The 15517-nt window shown below is 49.2% G+C and overlaps 2 protein-coding genes across 6 annotated transcripts in view; one reads left to right on the forward strand and one right to left on the reverse strand.

Moving 5' to 3' along the window:
• The window catches only part of GABARAPL2 (GABA type A receptor associated protein like 2), a 26836-nt gene extending 16189 nt beyond the window's left edge, over window positions 1-10647 (reverse strand). The window contains exons 1-3 of one of the 3 annotated variants that reach the window (XM_038368538.2): window positions 10616-10647; window positions 6450-6546; window positions 5769-5824 (exon numbers count right to left, since the gene is read on the reverse strand). In XM_038368538.2, the coding sequence (XP_038224466.1) occupies window positions 5769-5824; window positions 6450-6483 (90 nt within the window). In that variant the 5' untranslated portion in view covers window positions 6484-6546; window positions 10616-10647. The other 2 variants (XR_006275127.1, XM_043495025.1) reach the window with 2 other exon arrangements.
• The window catches only part of TMEM231 (transmembrane protein 231), a 12348-nt gene continuing 3560 nt past the window's right edge, over window positions 6730-15517 (forward strand). Inside the window, exons 1-3 of one of the 3 annotated variants that reach the window (XM_043495024.1) lie at window positions 6730-6796; window positions 9628-9797; window positions 12896-13024. In XM_043495024.1, the coding sequence (XP_043350959.1) occupies window positions 9654-9797; window positions 12896-13024 (273 nt within the window). In that variant the 5' untranslated portion in view covers window positions 6730-6796; window positions 9628-9653. Of the gene's footprint in view, window positions 6797-7073; window positions 7207-7506; window positions 7872-9627; window positions 9798-12895; window positions 13025-15517 lie in introns of those variants that run through there. The other 2 variants (XM_043495023.1, XM_038368537.2) reach the window with 2 other exon arrangements.

The following is a 15517-nucleotide window of genomic DNA, read 5'->3' on the forward strand; positions in this document are numbered from 1 at the left end:
CCAAGCTTTCACAATGCCTAGTATATCAAGATCATCATTTAATGCCAGGCACTCTAGTTCACTCATCTTAGTATTCACACTTCTAGTACATCTTGTCAATGTGAGCATGGAGAAAAACTCTAGGGATATGCCAGCCAGAGACTCATGGTTAATGGTGAGACATTTAAAGTGTTGTTGGGCTTTAGAGCTAACGCCCCAATAAAATAAATAGGGGTCCGCAGAAGTTCACCTCTTGTGAGTCACTGTTTCTGGCTGGGAAGACTCAGAAAAGCAACATTGTCTTGGTTGTACTCAGGTTACATCTGGAAGATCATCTTTGCAATGAAAAGAACCAAAAACTTTTTAAAATGTGAGTTAAAGTCTGGATATGCCATGCAAGCTATATAAATACATCATGGGGAGCAGATGTTCCACACTGCTGTTTTACCACAAGTTACTGTTCTTAATGCAGGAATCACTTGGTGAAATTTTCTGTTCTGAATTATCCAGGAGGTGAGACTAGGGGCTGTACCAATGTAGCAGCACTACTGTAGCCCTGCTAGTGAAGATGCACTATGCCAACAGTAGAGGGTTCTCTGGTCAGCATGATTACTCCATCTCCCTAAGCAGTGCTAGCTCTGTCGGCTGGAGAGCTTCTCCCACTGACATAGTGCTGTCCACAACAGCGCTTAGGTTGATGTAACTTACATCACTCAGAGGTGTGGCTTTTCCACACTCATGGGTGAATTAAGTTATATCAAAGTGAGCGCTAGTGTGTACAAGCCCTAGATGATCAATGGTCTCTTCTGGCCTTAAATTCCATGAACCTGGTGGGTAAGGTTGGGGAAGAAGGGAGGGGGAAGATGGAAGGATGGCCACAGAAGCAAAAGAAAGGAGGATGTTGGGTTGAGGGAGGGTTAGATATCACCTGCAAATGGAGGAAAGGATCTGCCTAATATTGACCCTGTGCTGTCTGCTCCTCCAAGTACCAGACAAGAACAGAGGTGAGTCAGGCCTCATAGAGGAAACCAGGGTGTGCTGGAGAGGAGGGGCCTGTAATAGAGGTACCAGTCTCTCTCAGGTGTTTCTATACTGCTCATCATTTTCATATCTGAATGTTGCACAAATATGTTCAATCTGTAGAGTCAGTCCCAGAGTGAGCTTCAGAGAGGATTCTGCTCATTTTTTCAGGTTCCAGAAGCTCTACTTGGTGGGAGGGGAGGATGGGACAGCTAGTATGTGTTACAATGCTCGGCTGAGCTAAGGAGAACAAGAACGGCCTAAAAAAGGATCAAGTTTCATGTCTTAATTGGTATTTATGAAAATTGGTGGTTTTTTTAAATTGTGAGGCCCCCAGAATGCCACAGCTGGTGGGAGCCCAAGGCTCACAGAAACACCTCAACAAATAACCCAGCTGGGGACCTAGAGGTTCATAGACACCCCCAGCCCTTCTTGGCTCTTGACTAAATTTCAAATACCCAAGTTCAGAATGATGCCATGGGGACCTGCCACCCTTACAAACCCCTGTAAGCCTGGATTTAAAGAGCCAAATATGAATCCATAAAGTCTAGATGTCCTGAACCTGGATCACCAAAGCCATAGTCATGCTGTTATCTCTCTGACACAGGACAGGTGCATGAATCAGTAACTCAAATGAATTAATGTTGAGGGTGTTTGAAGTTGAGATGGACATATGAATGAAGGAAAGTAAAATATAAAAGAGAAAGGAGGACAGTTACTCATAAGAATGGCCATACTGGGTCAGATCAATGGTCCATCTAGTCCAGTATCCTGTCTTCCAACAGTGGTCAATGCCAGGTGCTTCAGAGAGAATAAGCAGAACAGGCAATCATCAAGTGATCCATCCCCTGTCATCACCATAAACTGGGTGGAGTCGGGTTAGATTTACTCACCTGAAGCCAATTGGGTTAGAATTAAGGTTACTCAATTAAATTCAAAATACTTTGTTGGTATTAACAAGCTATACAAATGGTACCAAAGGTAAGGCCCTGCTGCAGTAGGAATATAACCCCTTAGTGACAATTGTCAGTAATGGATCCCACCTTGCTCACCTTCAGATGCTAGCACAGATGTTACCCCCATGTTCTAGCAGGTCTCATACACTGACTTTGCTGACATGGCCTTTTCCTATCGGGCAAGGGGGCCCACTAATACCAAACACCAGTGTCCAAAACCCACTACTTCTCAAAAAAGTGAGTTCTCTTTTTCTTTTAAATAACAATTACCACCTGCACCCATGTGTCTATTTCAGACTAAATGCTTCTGGGGGCATTTGTGTATTATACAGCACCAAGTCAAATGGTAGTGCTAACTAATTAGTAGCAACTAAAAGTTAGCTCTTACACAGTACTTTTCATCAGTAGATCTCAAAGCATTTTGTAAATAAGGTAAGCATCACTATTCCCATTTTATAGATAGAAACTGAAGCACAGAGAGAAAGTGATTTGACCAAGCAGGAATAGAGCTGGGAATAGAACTCAGGTCTCCTGAGTACCTGTCTAGTGCTCTATCCACTAAACCACATTGCCTTCTAATAGTAATCAACAGATCACTCTACTTGAAAAGTACATAGATAGATACTAAGGTCAGAAGGGACCATTCTGATCATCTAGTCTGACCTCCTGCACAGTGCAGGCCACAGAATCTCACCCACCCACTCCTATGAAAAACCTCACCCATGTTTGAGCTATTGAAGTCCTTAAATCATGGTTTAAAGACTTCAAGGAGCAGAGAAGCCTCCCTCAAGTCAACCATGCCGCATGCTACAGAGGAAGGCGAAAAACCTCCAGGGCCTCTCCAATCTGCCCTGGAGGAAAATTCCTTCCCGACCCCAAATATGGCAATCAGCTAAACCCTGAGCATATGGGCAAGATTCACCAGCCAGATACTACACAAAGTTCTTTCCTGGGTAACTCAGATCCCATCCATCTAATATCCCATCTCAGGGGATTTGGTCTCTTTAACCTGAATATTTAAAGATCAATTACTTACCAAAATCCCATTATCCCATCATACCATCTCCTCCATAAACTTATCAAGTAGAATCTTAAAACCAGATAGATCTTTTGCCCCCACTGCTTCCCTTGGAAGGCTATTCCAAAACTTCACTCCTCTGACGGTTAAAAACCTTCGTCTGATTTAAAGTCTAAACTTCCTGGTGGCCAGTTTATACCCATTTGTTCTTGTGTCCACATTGGTGCTGATCTTAAATAATTCCTCTCCCTCTCCTGTATTTATCCCTCTGATATATTTATAGAGAGCAATCATATCTCCCCTCAACCTTCTTTTAGTTAGGCTAAACAAGCCAAGCTCCTTAAGTCTCCTTTCATAAGACAAGTTTTCCATTCCTCGGATCATCCTAGTAGCCCTTCTCTCTACCTGCTCCAGCTTGAATTCATCCTTTTTAAACATGGGAGACCAGGACTGCACACAGTATTCTAGGTGAGGTCTCACCAGTGCCTTGTATAACGGTACTAAAACCTCCTTATCCCTACTGGAAATGCCTCTCCTGATGCATCCCAAAACCGCATTAGCTTTTTTCACAGCCATATCACATTGGCAGCTCATAGTCATCCTATGATCAACCAATACTCCAAGGTCCTTCTCCTCTTCCGTTACTTCTAATTGATGCGTCCCCAATTTATAACTAAAATTCTTGTTATTAATCCCTAAATGCATAACCTTACATTTCTCACTATTAAATTTCATCCTATTACTATTACTCCAGTTTACAAGGTCATCCAGATCCTCCTGTATAATATCCCGATCCTTCTCCGAATTGGCATCAGCTTTGTATCATCTGCAAACTTTATTAGCACACTCCCACTTTTTGTGCCAAGGTCAGTAATAAAAAGATTAAATAAGATTGGTCCCAAAACCAATCCCTGAGGAACTCCACTGGTAACCTCCCTCCAACCTGACAGTTCGCCTTTCAGTAGGACCCGTTGCAGTCTCCCCTTTAACCAATTCCTTATCCACCTTTTGATGTTCATATTGATCCCCATCTTCTCCAATTTAACTAATAATTCTTGTATAGATAAGGCCTAAAAGATCAGCCTCCGGCTGAAGAGAAATATTTGCTATGTCCAACATCTGCCCCAGAGGGCAAGTCAATATGTTTGAGATTTAGGCTCCAACAAATGAATCATTTGCTGAGGATGGAATTTGTCAATGCATTTTGGGATTGATTCTAGCTATCCTTGGTTGCGGGTTGCCACATATCAGAATACCAGCTCTGATGTCTCTCCGGGCTAGGTACTAGAAGCTGGTCTGGATAGAACTCTGGTTATTCTTACTCAAAGAGACAGTTTGGGAGAGGGATACTTGTTAAGATGTGAAGTTGATCACCAGGAGATTGTTGATGGACTAGGGACTGCATACCAGGAGGCAGTTGGATTGGGAGGGGGCAGGTTCAGCTCATCAAGAAGTAGTCAGCGTGGGGAGGATCAGCATGGACTTGAGGAAATTAAGGCGATTGTCAGAATGGAGTTGCTGTGGGCTTGAGGGAACAGAATTAGGGGAAGGAGTAGAACAACAAGATAAGGGTCACAGGGTTGCTTCCTGGGTTGTCTGATGGGGTTCTTTCATGCACTGGGACATTGGGGTGGGTCAATATCTGATACTCAAACAGGGGTGCAGAGGTTTGCTCACATGTATGTGGCTAGAAGATGTGGAGGTGTGAGGCATGAGGTGTGGTGGTTTAACTCACTAGGACACAGCTAGAGGGGAGTCCCTTACAGGGACATGATCTCAGAGGGGAGGGAGAGTCATTCACTACTAACTGGTCATCTGGGCAGAAACGCAGAAGGGATCACGCACTAGAATCCTGTCAAATTGGGTGCATGCATGGAGAGCTCACCAAGATGTAACTGAGTCATAGAGTTTAAGGCCAGAATGGACAACCAGATCATCTAGTCTGATCTCCTGTATATCACAAGTATACAACACCTACAAAACCCAATAAATGAAATTAGATCTCAGTATATACCCCACAGGAGCCCAGAGTATTGTGTGTCACAGGCAGAGAATAGGAGGGATCAAAGTGCAGCAGTGCCCAAAGCCCCTGCAATGGCAGGGAAATGACTGGACAGAGAAATGAATATGGTACAAGGTGGAGTCCAGTGGAACCTTAAAGACCAACAGTTTTGTTTGGGCATAAGCTTTCGTGGCTAAAAAAAAAAAAAAAAACACTTCTTCAGATGCATGGAGTGAAAATTACAGATATAAGCATCTGAAGAAGTGATTTTTTTTTAACCCAAGAAAGCTTATGCCCAAATAAATCTGTTAGTCTTTAAGGTGCCAGCGGACTCCTTGTTGTTTTTTGTGGATACAGATTAACACGGATACCCCTGTGATACATGGTACAAGGTGTCACACACTAGATGTAGTCAGGGCATAGTCATACGAGCATGCACAGAGGGTGAGTCACTGAGATGTCACCTGTCTAGAGGTCAGGCATTGAGGAAGCAGTCACTAGGATGCAGCTGGGTCCAGGAGGGCTGTTCCCATGAGATCACTCACTGGGAGGGTGACAGTGTTGGGACCAAAAAGGTGTCCAGAAGGTGGTATTTGGAAAGTCAGAGGATGGAAGTTACTTACCAGTACACAGTTGGGGGCAGATGACTGGAGGGTTGTGTTAACAGCTAGAAGCACATACTGCATGAGGCTACTCATCAAAATGTGATCAGAGAGGAAGTTTACTTCACCTGGATAGAGTAACAGGATATGGGGGAAGAAGTGGCATTACAGGATTGGCATGGGTTACTTACTGGCACACGGTCTGGGTATTTGGCTCGGATTTTTGCAGACTCTACACATCTGTGCTCTGTAAACAAAACATTTAATTAGAAAAGCGACAACATGGCTCACACCCTGGGCAATGTGAGGTAGACCTAGGAGAAATAGGAGAGATGAAATAGACAGGATCACGTAGGAGAAGCTCCCAATTTTCTCTTCCCTACCAGCCCTCTCTGTCACATCTCCCTATGCTACCCAAGGAACCGAACTCCTGGGTAACACGTAGCATCTTTACAGGAGGAGACACAATACTGGGGTCCCCCAGGGATGTGTCTCTTCTAAAGATCTGCAATGGGTCAGCGATGACTGGGTGGTTGGGGAAGCAGGGTCAGGGCCCTCTGCCTGCGGGGGAGGGGTAGACTGGAGAGAGGGGTAGCCTAGATGGGTATCACTGCGTGTGGGGGAGGGTCAGTGCCCAGTGGAAGGGGGCAGTGAGAGGGTGAACTAGGGAGGCCTATGGAGAGATGGTGCCCGAGAGGACGGCCTTGCTTGCGGCTGAGAATGGCCCCAGTCTGTGCGTACGGCACCGCCTGAGCTAGGAGCCTGGTGGGACCTGGGGACGGTGGAGGAGCAGTGGCTCAGGGCCCACTGGGGCTCAGCGGGGTCGGTGCGCCGACCCAGCGCAGCCCCAGGTCCAGGTCCCGCACCCTTACCCAGCGCATGATCCTCCTTGAACATCCACTTCATGGTGCGGCCCTGGACGGGGCGAAGCGGAGCCAGCGGGGATCAGTGCCCGGAGGTCGGGCCGGGCCTGTCACCGTCACAACAACAGCTCAGCGGGCGGGGCTTCCGGCTCATAAATTCCCTAGTAACCAGACGAGGGGTGGAGTTTCCGGCTTACGGTGACCGAGCAACCGGGATGGAGAAGAGCTCTGACATCCGGGGACCTTAAACTGGTGTCACGTGCAAAGCGCTACCTGCCTCCCGTAGAGCGCGGGCCCCGGGCAGTCACGTGACCCGAGAGGTCACAGCGAGTTAAATGCTTTGCGTCGGTTTTGAGGTTCGTGGAGAGGTCAGGCGTGGTGCCCCTCCTCCCCGTCACTGCGGCCTCCTCGCTTTGTAACCGTGTCCTCTTTTCTCAGCGTCCTCCCGTCACTCAGCCCGGCCCGGTCCCTATCGTCCCCCGCTCCTCCAGCTACGCGCACCAAACAGCGCAGCTCGCTAGACCCTAAGTCAGCCTGCGTTAATAGGAGTAACAAAAGCGTCAAGACTCGCGGCACTGCGAGTGAGTGACCGCCCTGTAACCTTGGGAGGCAGAAAGCCCCGTGCAAGCCTAGCGAGAAGCAACTGTGGCAGCCAGCGCGAGAGAGGGGAGCTGGAGCGAGGCGTTTTCTATGTCAGAAATAGGAAGGAGAGAGAGATTCCCTCGCGTTAGCAAGCATCATGAGGAGCTCTCTGCCACCGGGTCAGGTACGGGCAGCGATGGCACGGCCCGTAGCACTGCACTGCCTGCCCTGCCCAGCCCAGCCGCCCCTTTTTTGTCTCGTCCCGGAACGGGCCCTTTGAACTGAACCGTGAGGCGCCCGTCACCGTGAGCCCCAGTCGGGGCGGGAGGGGACTCAGGCCTGCAGCCGCCGCCGCCGCTGCCTCCTCTCCCGCACGGCTGGGGTTTTCAGCCCCATGCTGGGGATCCTGGGCACTCCGGGAAGGGGAGGGGGGGCGCGCGGGCCGAATTTGACAACCGACGCCCGGAAAAGTAGAGGCGGAGCCTGCAACCTGGTTCAATCCAGTCTTTGCTTCTGATTCGCTGTTGAGCCCAGGGGTGTATTATCATTGGATAAGGTCATACTCATCCCACAAAGTTGGAGTCGGGCGCTCTGATTGGTTTGATTTCTTGTCAATCTCAGTCTATAACGGTTGCCCTGGTAACGGAGTCTGCCCTGTGGCGGATCCCAAATCACCGAGCTAGGCGTGTGCCCGAGGCCTGCCCGCCATGGTCCAGCTGGAGCTCTTCTCCCACCCCGGGCCCGGCGTCCGCTACCGCGCCGGACTCTGCTCCACGGCGGCGCTGGGGCTGCTGTTGCTGTGGGCACTCACCTATCTGCCGCCGCTGCTGGTGGCGTATCGGAGCCAGGGTGAGCTCTCCGACCGGGGGACAGCCTGGGCCCAGCCCACGTCCGGTGCTGAAGCCTGGCACCCACTCTCGCCCGGCCTCCAGGCCCTGCTGCCCCCCTGGCTTGCCCTCTGGGGAGACGCCTCCTCCCGGCCTGCTGGAACCCAGGCTCTTGCAGGGCTGGAGCCCAGCGAGGACATTCCTTGGGAACTAAGTATCGGGGGTAGCCTGTTAGTCTGTATCAACAAAAACAACGAGGAGTCCAGTGGCACCTTAAAGACTAACAGATTTATTTGGACATAAGCTTTCGTGGGTAAAAAACTCACTTCTTCAGGTATCAGAGGGGTAGCCATGTTAGACTGGATCTGTAAAAGCTGCGAAGAGTCCTGTGGCACCTTGTAGACTAACACATGTATTGGAGCATAAGCTTTCATGGGTGAATACCCATTTCGTCCGATGCATGGAATGAAAATTACAGATACAGGTATCTGTAGCTGTATGCTTGTATCTGTAATTTTCATTCCATGAATCTGAAGAAGTGGGCTTTTCACCCATGAAAGCTTATGCCCAAATAAATGTTAGTCTTTAAGATGCCACCGGACTCTTCGTTGTTTTTCTTGGAAACTAAGGCACCCAACCATCCATCCCCAACCTGACACTCCCTGACCCTGGAGGTCCTGTCCCGGGTGCTGCCCTACTTACTGAGGAGTGTCAGAGCCACAGTGTGGCTGTGGGACCCCAAGGACCCCGCCTTGCTGGCCATCAGTCCCTCCAATGCACCTTTAGGGACTACACTGTCACCCAGCCCTCTAAGCAGCACCTTCCTCCACCCTGGACCTCCATGCCTTGCCTGCCTGCCATCAGTCTCCCAGGAGACGGTGATGTCCCACAGAGCTTCTGAAGCAATGATGCCACTTGGGGTGGCCTGGTGCCAGAACAGTGCTGTCAGGTTGGATTATGGCCTTGACTTCTCACAGGCTTTCTTTTAATTCCCCTGGATGAATCTGCCTGGGAACAGACTCCGCTCACAGGCAGCGAGTAATATGGATTCAGGAAGGTGGGCCTGGCTCCACCAATGTTTGGGCTTATATTTTCAGAGCCATTCCATCCCTACGATGGACTGGGGCAACTGCCCCGGGCCCTGCACTTTGGGGGACCCCACTCTTCAGGAGGATGCAGGGTCCAGGGTGGCCTGGGGTATTAGCGGGGGGCCGGCGCTGGCAGCAGTGAGCAACCCAGCCCACCCTGCTCTGCCCCACCTCGCTTCTTCCTGCCCCCACCCTGCCTCTTCCCACCCCTGCTCTGCCCCCTCCCTGTCCCCATTCCATCCCTTTCCCCCAAGCCCCTGTCCCCGCTCTGTCTCTTTTGCCTCCTCCCCCGAGCAACACTGGGAGCCGCTGGGTTGGGGCGGAGCAGGCTGGGACCAGGTCGCTTGTTCTCCATGCACCAGGCTCCCTGCGAACCTCCTATGCTGTCCTGAATCCCACATCCCTCCAAAGCGCAGGGCCCGGGGCAGTTGTCCTGGTCCATCCTATGGGTGGGACAGCTCTTCTTGGACCCATTCTGGGCACCACCAAAAATTATACAAACCTGGTGCCCATGACTCCACTAGGCTCAGACCCCTGTCTGATCCCCCAGCTCAGGGCAAAATTTAATTGGGTGAGTGAAACAGTGGAAGGACAGCAACAACACCAGGGAGAGGCCTGACCCTCATAGGGTTCACTCCTCCTTCAACCTCATTTCCAGCACTGATTCTTCCATTGTCTCTCTACTTGCAGGACTTTGGCTGAAACAAAGTACCTACATGGAGCAGCCCACAGTACAGTTTCAGTATGAGGTGCTGCTGGTGGCTATGACTGGAGCTGACCCAGGCAGCTTCCTGGCTTGGAGCACATTTCCAGCCTTCAACCGCCTCCAGGAAGACCAACTGCGAGTTCCACTCATCTCAGTAGGTTACCTACAATGGGTTGGGGTGGTAGGTGGGTGCTAATTGGGATTCCCGGTTATCTTAATTATCTGTGTTTGGGGCTCGTGCCAGTTGCCCCACACAGCAGCTTGAGAAGCCTCCAGTGATGTGGGAAGTGGCTGACACCAAGTAAAAGGCCCTTATGGGTTTGGGGGGGCAGGGGGGTTATGGAGACCATGAGGGTATATATGGTATGGTAGAAAATGAAGGAGGAAGATATGAGGGAAGGAGGTACAGAGGTAAAATAAGCTGGTAAGGTATAATTAGAAAAACAGAGAGAGAAAGAATGGATAATACTGAACAAATAGATGCATTGGATAAAGGGAAAATAGACACTGGAAAAGATCTAAGAAAAGAAATGTCACAAAGGATTGTGTGTAGAGCAGAGGTGGGCAAACTATGGCTCACTGGACCATCCTGCCTGGCCCCTGAGCTCCCGGCCAGGAAGGCTAGCCAGCCCCTGGCTCCTCCCCTGCTGTCCCCCCTCCCCTGCAGCCACTCCACCACGTGGCTTGCGCCTGCCCGCCTCCCAGACTTTCCAATGTCCTGCCACTCTGAACGGCCTGGTAAGGGAGCGGGGGGTTGGATAAAAGACAGGAGGTCCTGGGGGGCGGCTGGGTGGGACGGAGGTTTGGGGGGAGCAGTCAGGAGACAGGGAGTGGGGGGGTTGTATGGGGTGGGGTCCCGGGAGGAGGAGGGGCAGGGAACAGGAGGGGTTGGATAGGGGGTGGGGTCCTGGGCAGGGGCAGTTAGGGATAGGGGTCCCGGGAGGGGGCGGTCAGGGGACAAGGAGTGTGGGGGGGGTTGGATGGGTCGGGGGGCCTGTCATGGGGTGTGGGCGTGGTTAGGGGTCGGGGCAATCAGGGGACAGGGGGTGGGGTTCTGGGGGTGGTTAGGGGCGGGGGATCCCAGGAGGTGGCAGTCAGGGGACAAGGAGCAGGGGGGTTTGATGGGTCAGGGGTTCTGAGGGGGGGACAGGCTGTTTGCAGAGGCACAGCCTTCCCACCCGGCCCTCCATACCGTTTCGCAACCCCGATGTGGCCCTCTGGCCAAAAAGTTTGCCCACCCCTGGTGTAGAGTGTCTTTTGGTTGGCTATTTGATAGTGCTTTCAGCATCCAACTTCCTGGTAGTAGTTCCCAAGTGCCTTGTTCTGATTTCAGTGGCAAACTGTTCTACCTGACAGCCTTGTGAGAACATAGAAGATTAGAGTTGGAAGAGACTTCAGGAGGCCATCTAGTCCAGCCCCCTGTTCAAAGCAGAACCAACCCCAACTAAATCATCCCAGCCAGGGCTTTGTCAAGCTGGGCCTTAAGAACCTCTAAGGATGGAGATTCCACCACCTCCCTAGGTAACCCATTCCAGTGCTTCACCACCCTCCTAGTGAAATAGATTTTCCTAATATCCAACCTAGCCTCCCACACTGCAACTTAAGACCATTGCTCCTTGTTCTGTCATCTGCCACCACTGAGAACAGCCTAGCTCAGGGGTGGGCAAACTACAGCCTGTGGGATTGCCAGCCCTGTTGTGCCACGGGCCCCAGGGAACGGGGAACCGCGGCCAGTGGGAGCTTTGAGGGAGGTACCCTCAGGTGAGGGCAGCACACGGAGCCCTCTGCCCCACTTCCCCCAGGCCCTGGAGGGACATGATGCTGGCCCCTTCCAGGAGCGGTGAGGGGCCAGGGCAGGCAGGAAGCTGCGTGCCACTGCCACCCCGGAACCTGCACCCCAAACTCCTCCTGCACCCTGCATCCCAGCTCCCTGCCAAACCCCCTGCTGCACCCTGCAACCCTCCTGCATCCCAACCCCCTGCCCTGAGCCCCTCCTGCACCCCTCCTGCACCGCAGCCCACTGCCGCATCCTGCACACCTCCTTCACCCCAACTCCCTGCCCTGAGCTCCCTGCTACACCACGCACCCCTCCTGCACCCCCAATCCCCTGCTCTGAGCCCCCTCCTGCATTCCACCCCCCTCCTCCACCCTAACCCCTTGCCCTGAGCCCCTTCCTGCACACGGATCCCCTCCCACACCCCGCACTCCCTCCTGCACCCCACCCCCTGCCCCAGCCCTACATTCATGGCCCTGCATGCAATTTCCCCATCCAGATGTGGCCCGCGGGCCAAAAAGTTTGCCCCCCCCTGGACTAGCTCCATCCTCTTTGGAACCCCCTTTCATGTAGTTGAAGGCTGCTCTTAAATACCCCCCTCACTCTTCTGCAGACTAAATAAGCCCAGTTCCCTTAGCCTCTCCTCATAAGTCATGTACCCCAGCCCCCTAATCATTTTCATTGTCCTCAGCTTGACTCTCTCCAATTTGTTCACGTTCTTTCTGTAGTAGGGGGCCCAAAACTGGATGCAGTATTCCAGATGTGGCCTCACCAGTGCTGAATAGAGAGGAATAATCACTTCCCTCAATCCACTGGCAATGCTCCTACTAATACAGCCCAATATGCCATTAGTCTTCTTGGCAACAAGGGCACACTGTTGACTCATATCTAGCTTCTTGTCCACTGTAATCCCCAAGTCCTTTTCTGCAGAACTGCTGCTAAACCAGTCAGTCCCCAGCCTGTAGCGGTGCATGGGATTCTTCCATCCTAAGTTCAGGACTCTGCACTTGTCCTTGTTGAACCTCATCAGATTTCTTTTGGCCCAATCCTCCAATTTGTCTAGGTTATTCTGGACCCTATCTCTACCCTCCAGCATATCTACCTCTCCCCCAAGCTTAGTGTCATCCGCGAACTTGCTGAGAGTGCAATTCATCCCATCATCCAGATCATTAATCAAGATGTTGAACAAAACCGGCCCCAGGACTGACCCCTGGGGCACTCCGCTTAATAAGGAACCGAACATTGAACAGTAGAGTCCTGTCATTTCTCTAGTCTGCTTGCTGTGAGTCCAAGGCAAAAATGAAGCTTTCAATGTAGCATTATAAGGATGTATCTTTTTTCCCCCCGCACATGTAGTCTGTTCATCTTGAGATTCTTTTTTTAGTGTCTGTATGCTGTAATTAACTTCCAGATATCTGCCTGTAATAAGAGACCATTACCAAACCATACATTTCTGATAAAGTTCTTGTTTCTTATAGACTAGAGAAGAAGACAAGAATCATGATGGCAAAATGGACCAATTACATTTTAAATTAGAACTTCCTTTACAATCTACAGAGCAAGTACTTGCGGTCCAGCTCATTCTGACTTTCTCTTACCAATTACATGTGAGTAGCTCAGATTCTGTTAATGTAGGTGACTCTATCACAATGGTATTTGAGTGCCAAGTGCAACATTCCGGTAGCAATAATGTAATAGATAATAAAAAAGATCATTATTTTCATTTTTATTAAGTCTGCTGTATGTCAGGACTAACTAAATCAATGTTTGATTTTTCTCCCTACTTTCCAACCAAAGGGACATCATCTTTGGTTACTCCTGACTGAGCTTTCTGGTGCATATGTCACCCAATTGCTAGAACTCTCCAAGGAAGTAGTACAGTGCAGAAGACAGAGTGTATGTCACTGTGTGAATGCCAGTGCAACTGTGGTGTTCTGGTGGGTACTGAGAATATGCAAGAGTTTGTTAGAAAAGGATGTTGCATACGTATATTCCCTTACCTTCTTGCTGTACCTAGTGAAATGTCAGCCTTTAGGGGTGATGGTGGCAGCCATTTTAGCAGATATTCTTACAACTCTTTCATATGTTCTTAGATTTTAGAGCCAAGTGTCTGTTGTGATCTGCTTGAACCTCCTGCATATCACAGTCCAGAAAAAAGGGATCTCTCGTTTCTTTAGTTGCACCTAGGGTGACCAGATGTCCCGATTTTATAGGGACAGTCCCGATATTTGGGACTTTTCCTTATATAGGCACCTATTGCCCTCCCACTCGCTTCCTGATTTTTCACATTTGCTATCTGGTCACCCTAGTTGCACCTGTTCCTGCACATGCACCTCTTCTGAAATGGGAGCACAAGCTTTGGCAACTTGCTGCAACTAATCCTTAGATCAGGTGCCAGCTACACCTGCCATAGTGAGGTTTCAGTAGGTGTTAAGATGAGGAATAATTGTAAAGCATTGTGTTGGACACAAGATGACACAGGAAATGGCAGATTTTGTTAGGGATAGGTCAGATTTTGTTTTGTCCTGATGTTTATTGCCAGTTGCAGAGAAGAAGACTTAGGCTTGCATAGCAGCGTGGTCTGGGAGTCCTTTACCATAACTTTATATTTCCTTGTTTTTAGAGGTTTAAGTATAGGTGCACTACCAGTCAACCTTAACTGTATGTTAACAAAGGTTGGGTTTTTTTGTGGCAATTATTAATATGTGGAAGGTTCTGAAATTCTTCATGCTTTGCCCTTATAATAAATTAATGTAGGAATCTTCCAGTAGGTTACATGGCCAAAAAGGGCCAAGGAGCCACCTACTTCATGGCCAAATTTTTGTCTTTTTCATCAGCAATAAAATGTTGGATTCCCTGGTGTGACATGTAGAATTCTGTGGGGCTTCTATAAACTAGTTTGAGTAGCAGTTAAAGTAGTTAACTTCTAATAACCAAAAAAATACATTTGTATAGCCTTCTGAAAGGCATTTGAGTTGGTACTGCATGACATTTTGATTAAAAAACTAAAATGATATAAAATGAACCATGGCACACAGTAAATGGATTAAAATCTGGCTAACTGATAGGATTCAAAATGTAATTGTAAACAGGGAATTGTCATTGAGTGGGTGTGTTTCCAATAGAGTCCCGCAGGGATTGGTTCTTGGCTCCATGCTATTTAATATTTTTTTTATCAATGACCTTAAAGAAAACATAAAATCGTCACTGATAGTTTTCAGATGACACAAAAATTGAGGGAGCAGTAAATGATAAAGGGGACAGGTCACTTGATTCAGAGCGATCTGGATTGCTTGGTAAACTGGGTGCAAGCAAACAATATATGTTTTAATATGGCTAAATGTAAATGTATTCATCTAGGAACAAAGAGTGAAGGTCATACTTATAGGATGGGGGACTCTATCCTGGGAATTGTGACTATGTAAAAGATTTCGGGGTCATGGTGGATAATAAGCTGAAAATAAGCTCCAAGTGTGACACTGTAGCCAAAAGAGCTAATGTGATCCTGCAGTGCATAAAGAGAGGAATCTCGAGTAGAAGTAGAGATTGTTGTACCTCTGTATTTGGCACTGATATGACTGCTGAAATGCTATGGCCAGTTCTTGTGCCCACAGTTCAGGAAGGATGTTGATAAATTGGAGAGGGTTCAAAGAAGAATAACCTTCCAAGGGAAGCAGTGGGGGCAAAAGATCTATCTGGTTTTAAGATTCTACTCGATAAGTTTATGGAGGAGATGGTATGATGGGATAATGGGATTTTGGTAAGTAATTGATCTTTAAATATTCAGGGTAAATAGGCCAAATCCCCTGAGATGGGATATTAGATGGATGGGATCTGATTTACTATAGAAAATTCTTTCCTGGGTATCTGGCTGGTGAATCTTGCCCATGTGCTCAGGGTTTGGCTGATTGCCATGTTTGGGGTCAGGAGGGAGTTTTCCTCCAGGGCAGATTGGAGAGGCCCTGGAGGTTTTTTTGCCTTCCTCTGTAGCATGGGGCATGGTTGACTGGAGGGAGGCTTCTCTGCTCCTTGAAGTTTTGAACCATGATTTGAGGACTTCAATAGCTCAGACATGGGTGAGGTTTTTCATAGGAGTGGTG

This window comes from Dermochelys coriacea, chromosome 12 (genome assembly GCF_009764565.3).
Source record: "Dermochelys coriacea isolate rDerCor1 chromosome 12, rDerCor1.pri.v4, whole genome shotgun sequence".
Classification (NCBI taxonomy): domain Eukaryota; kingdom Metazoa; phylum Chordata; order Testudines; family Dermochelyidae; genus Dermochelys; species Dermochelys coriacea.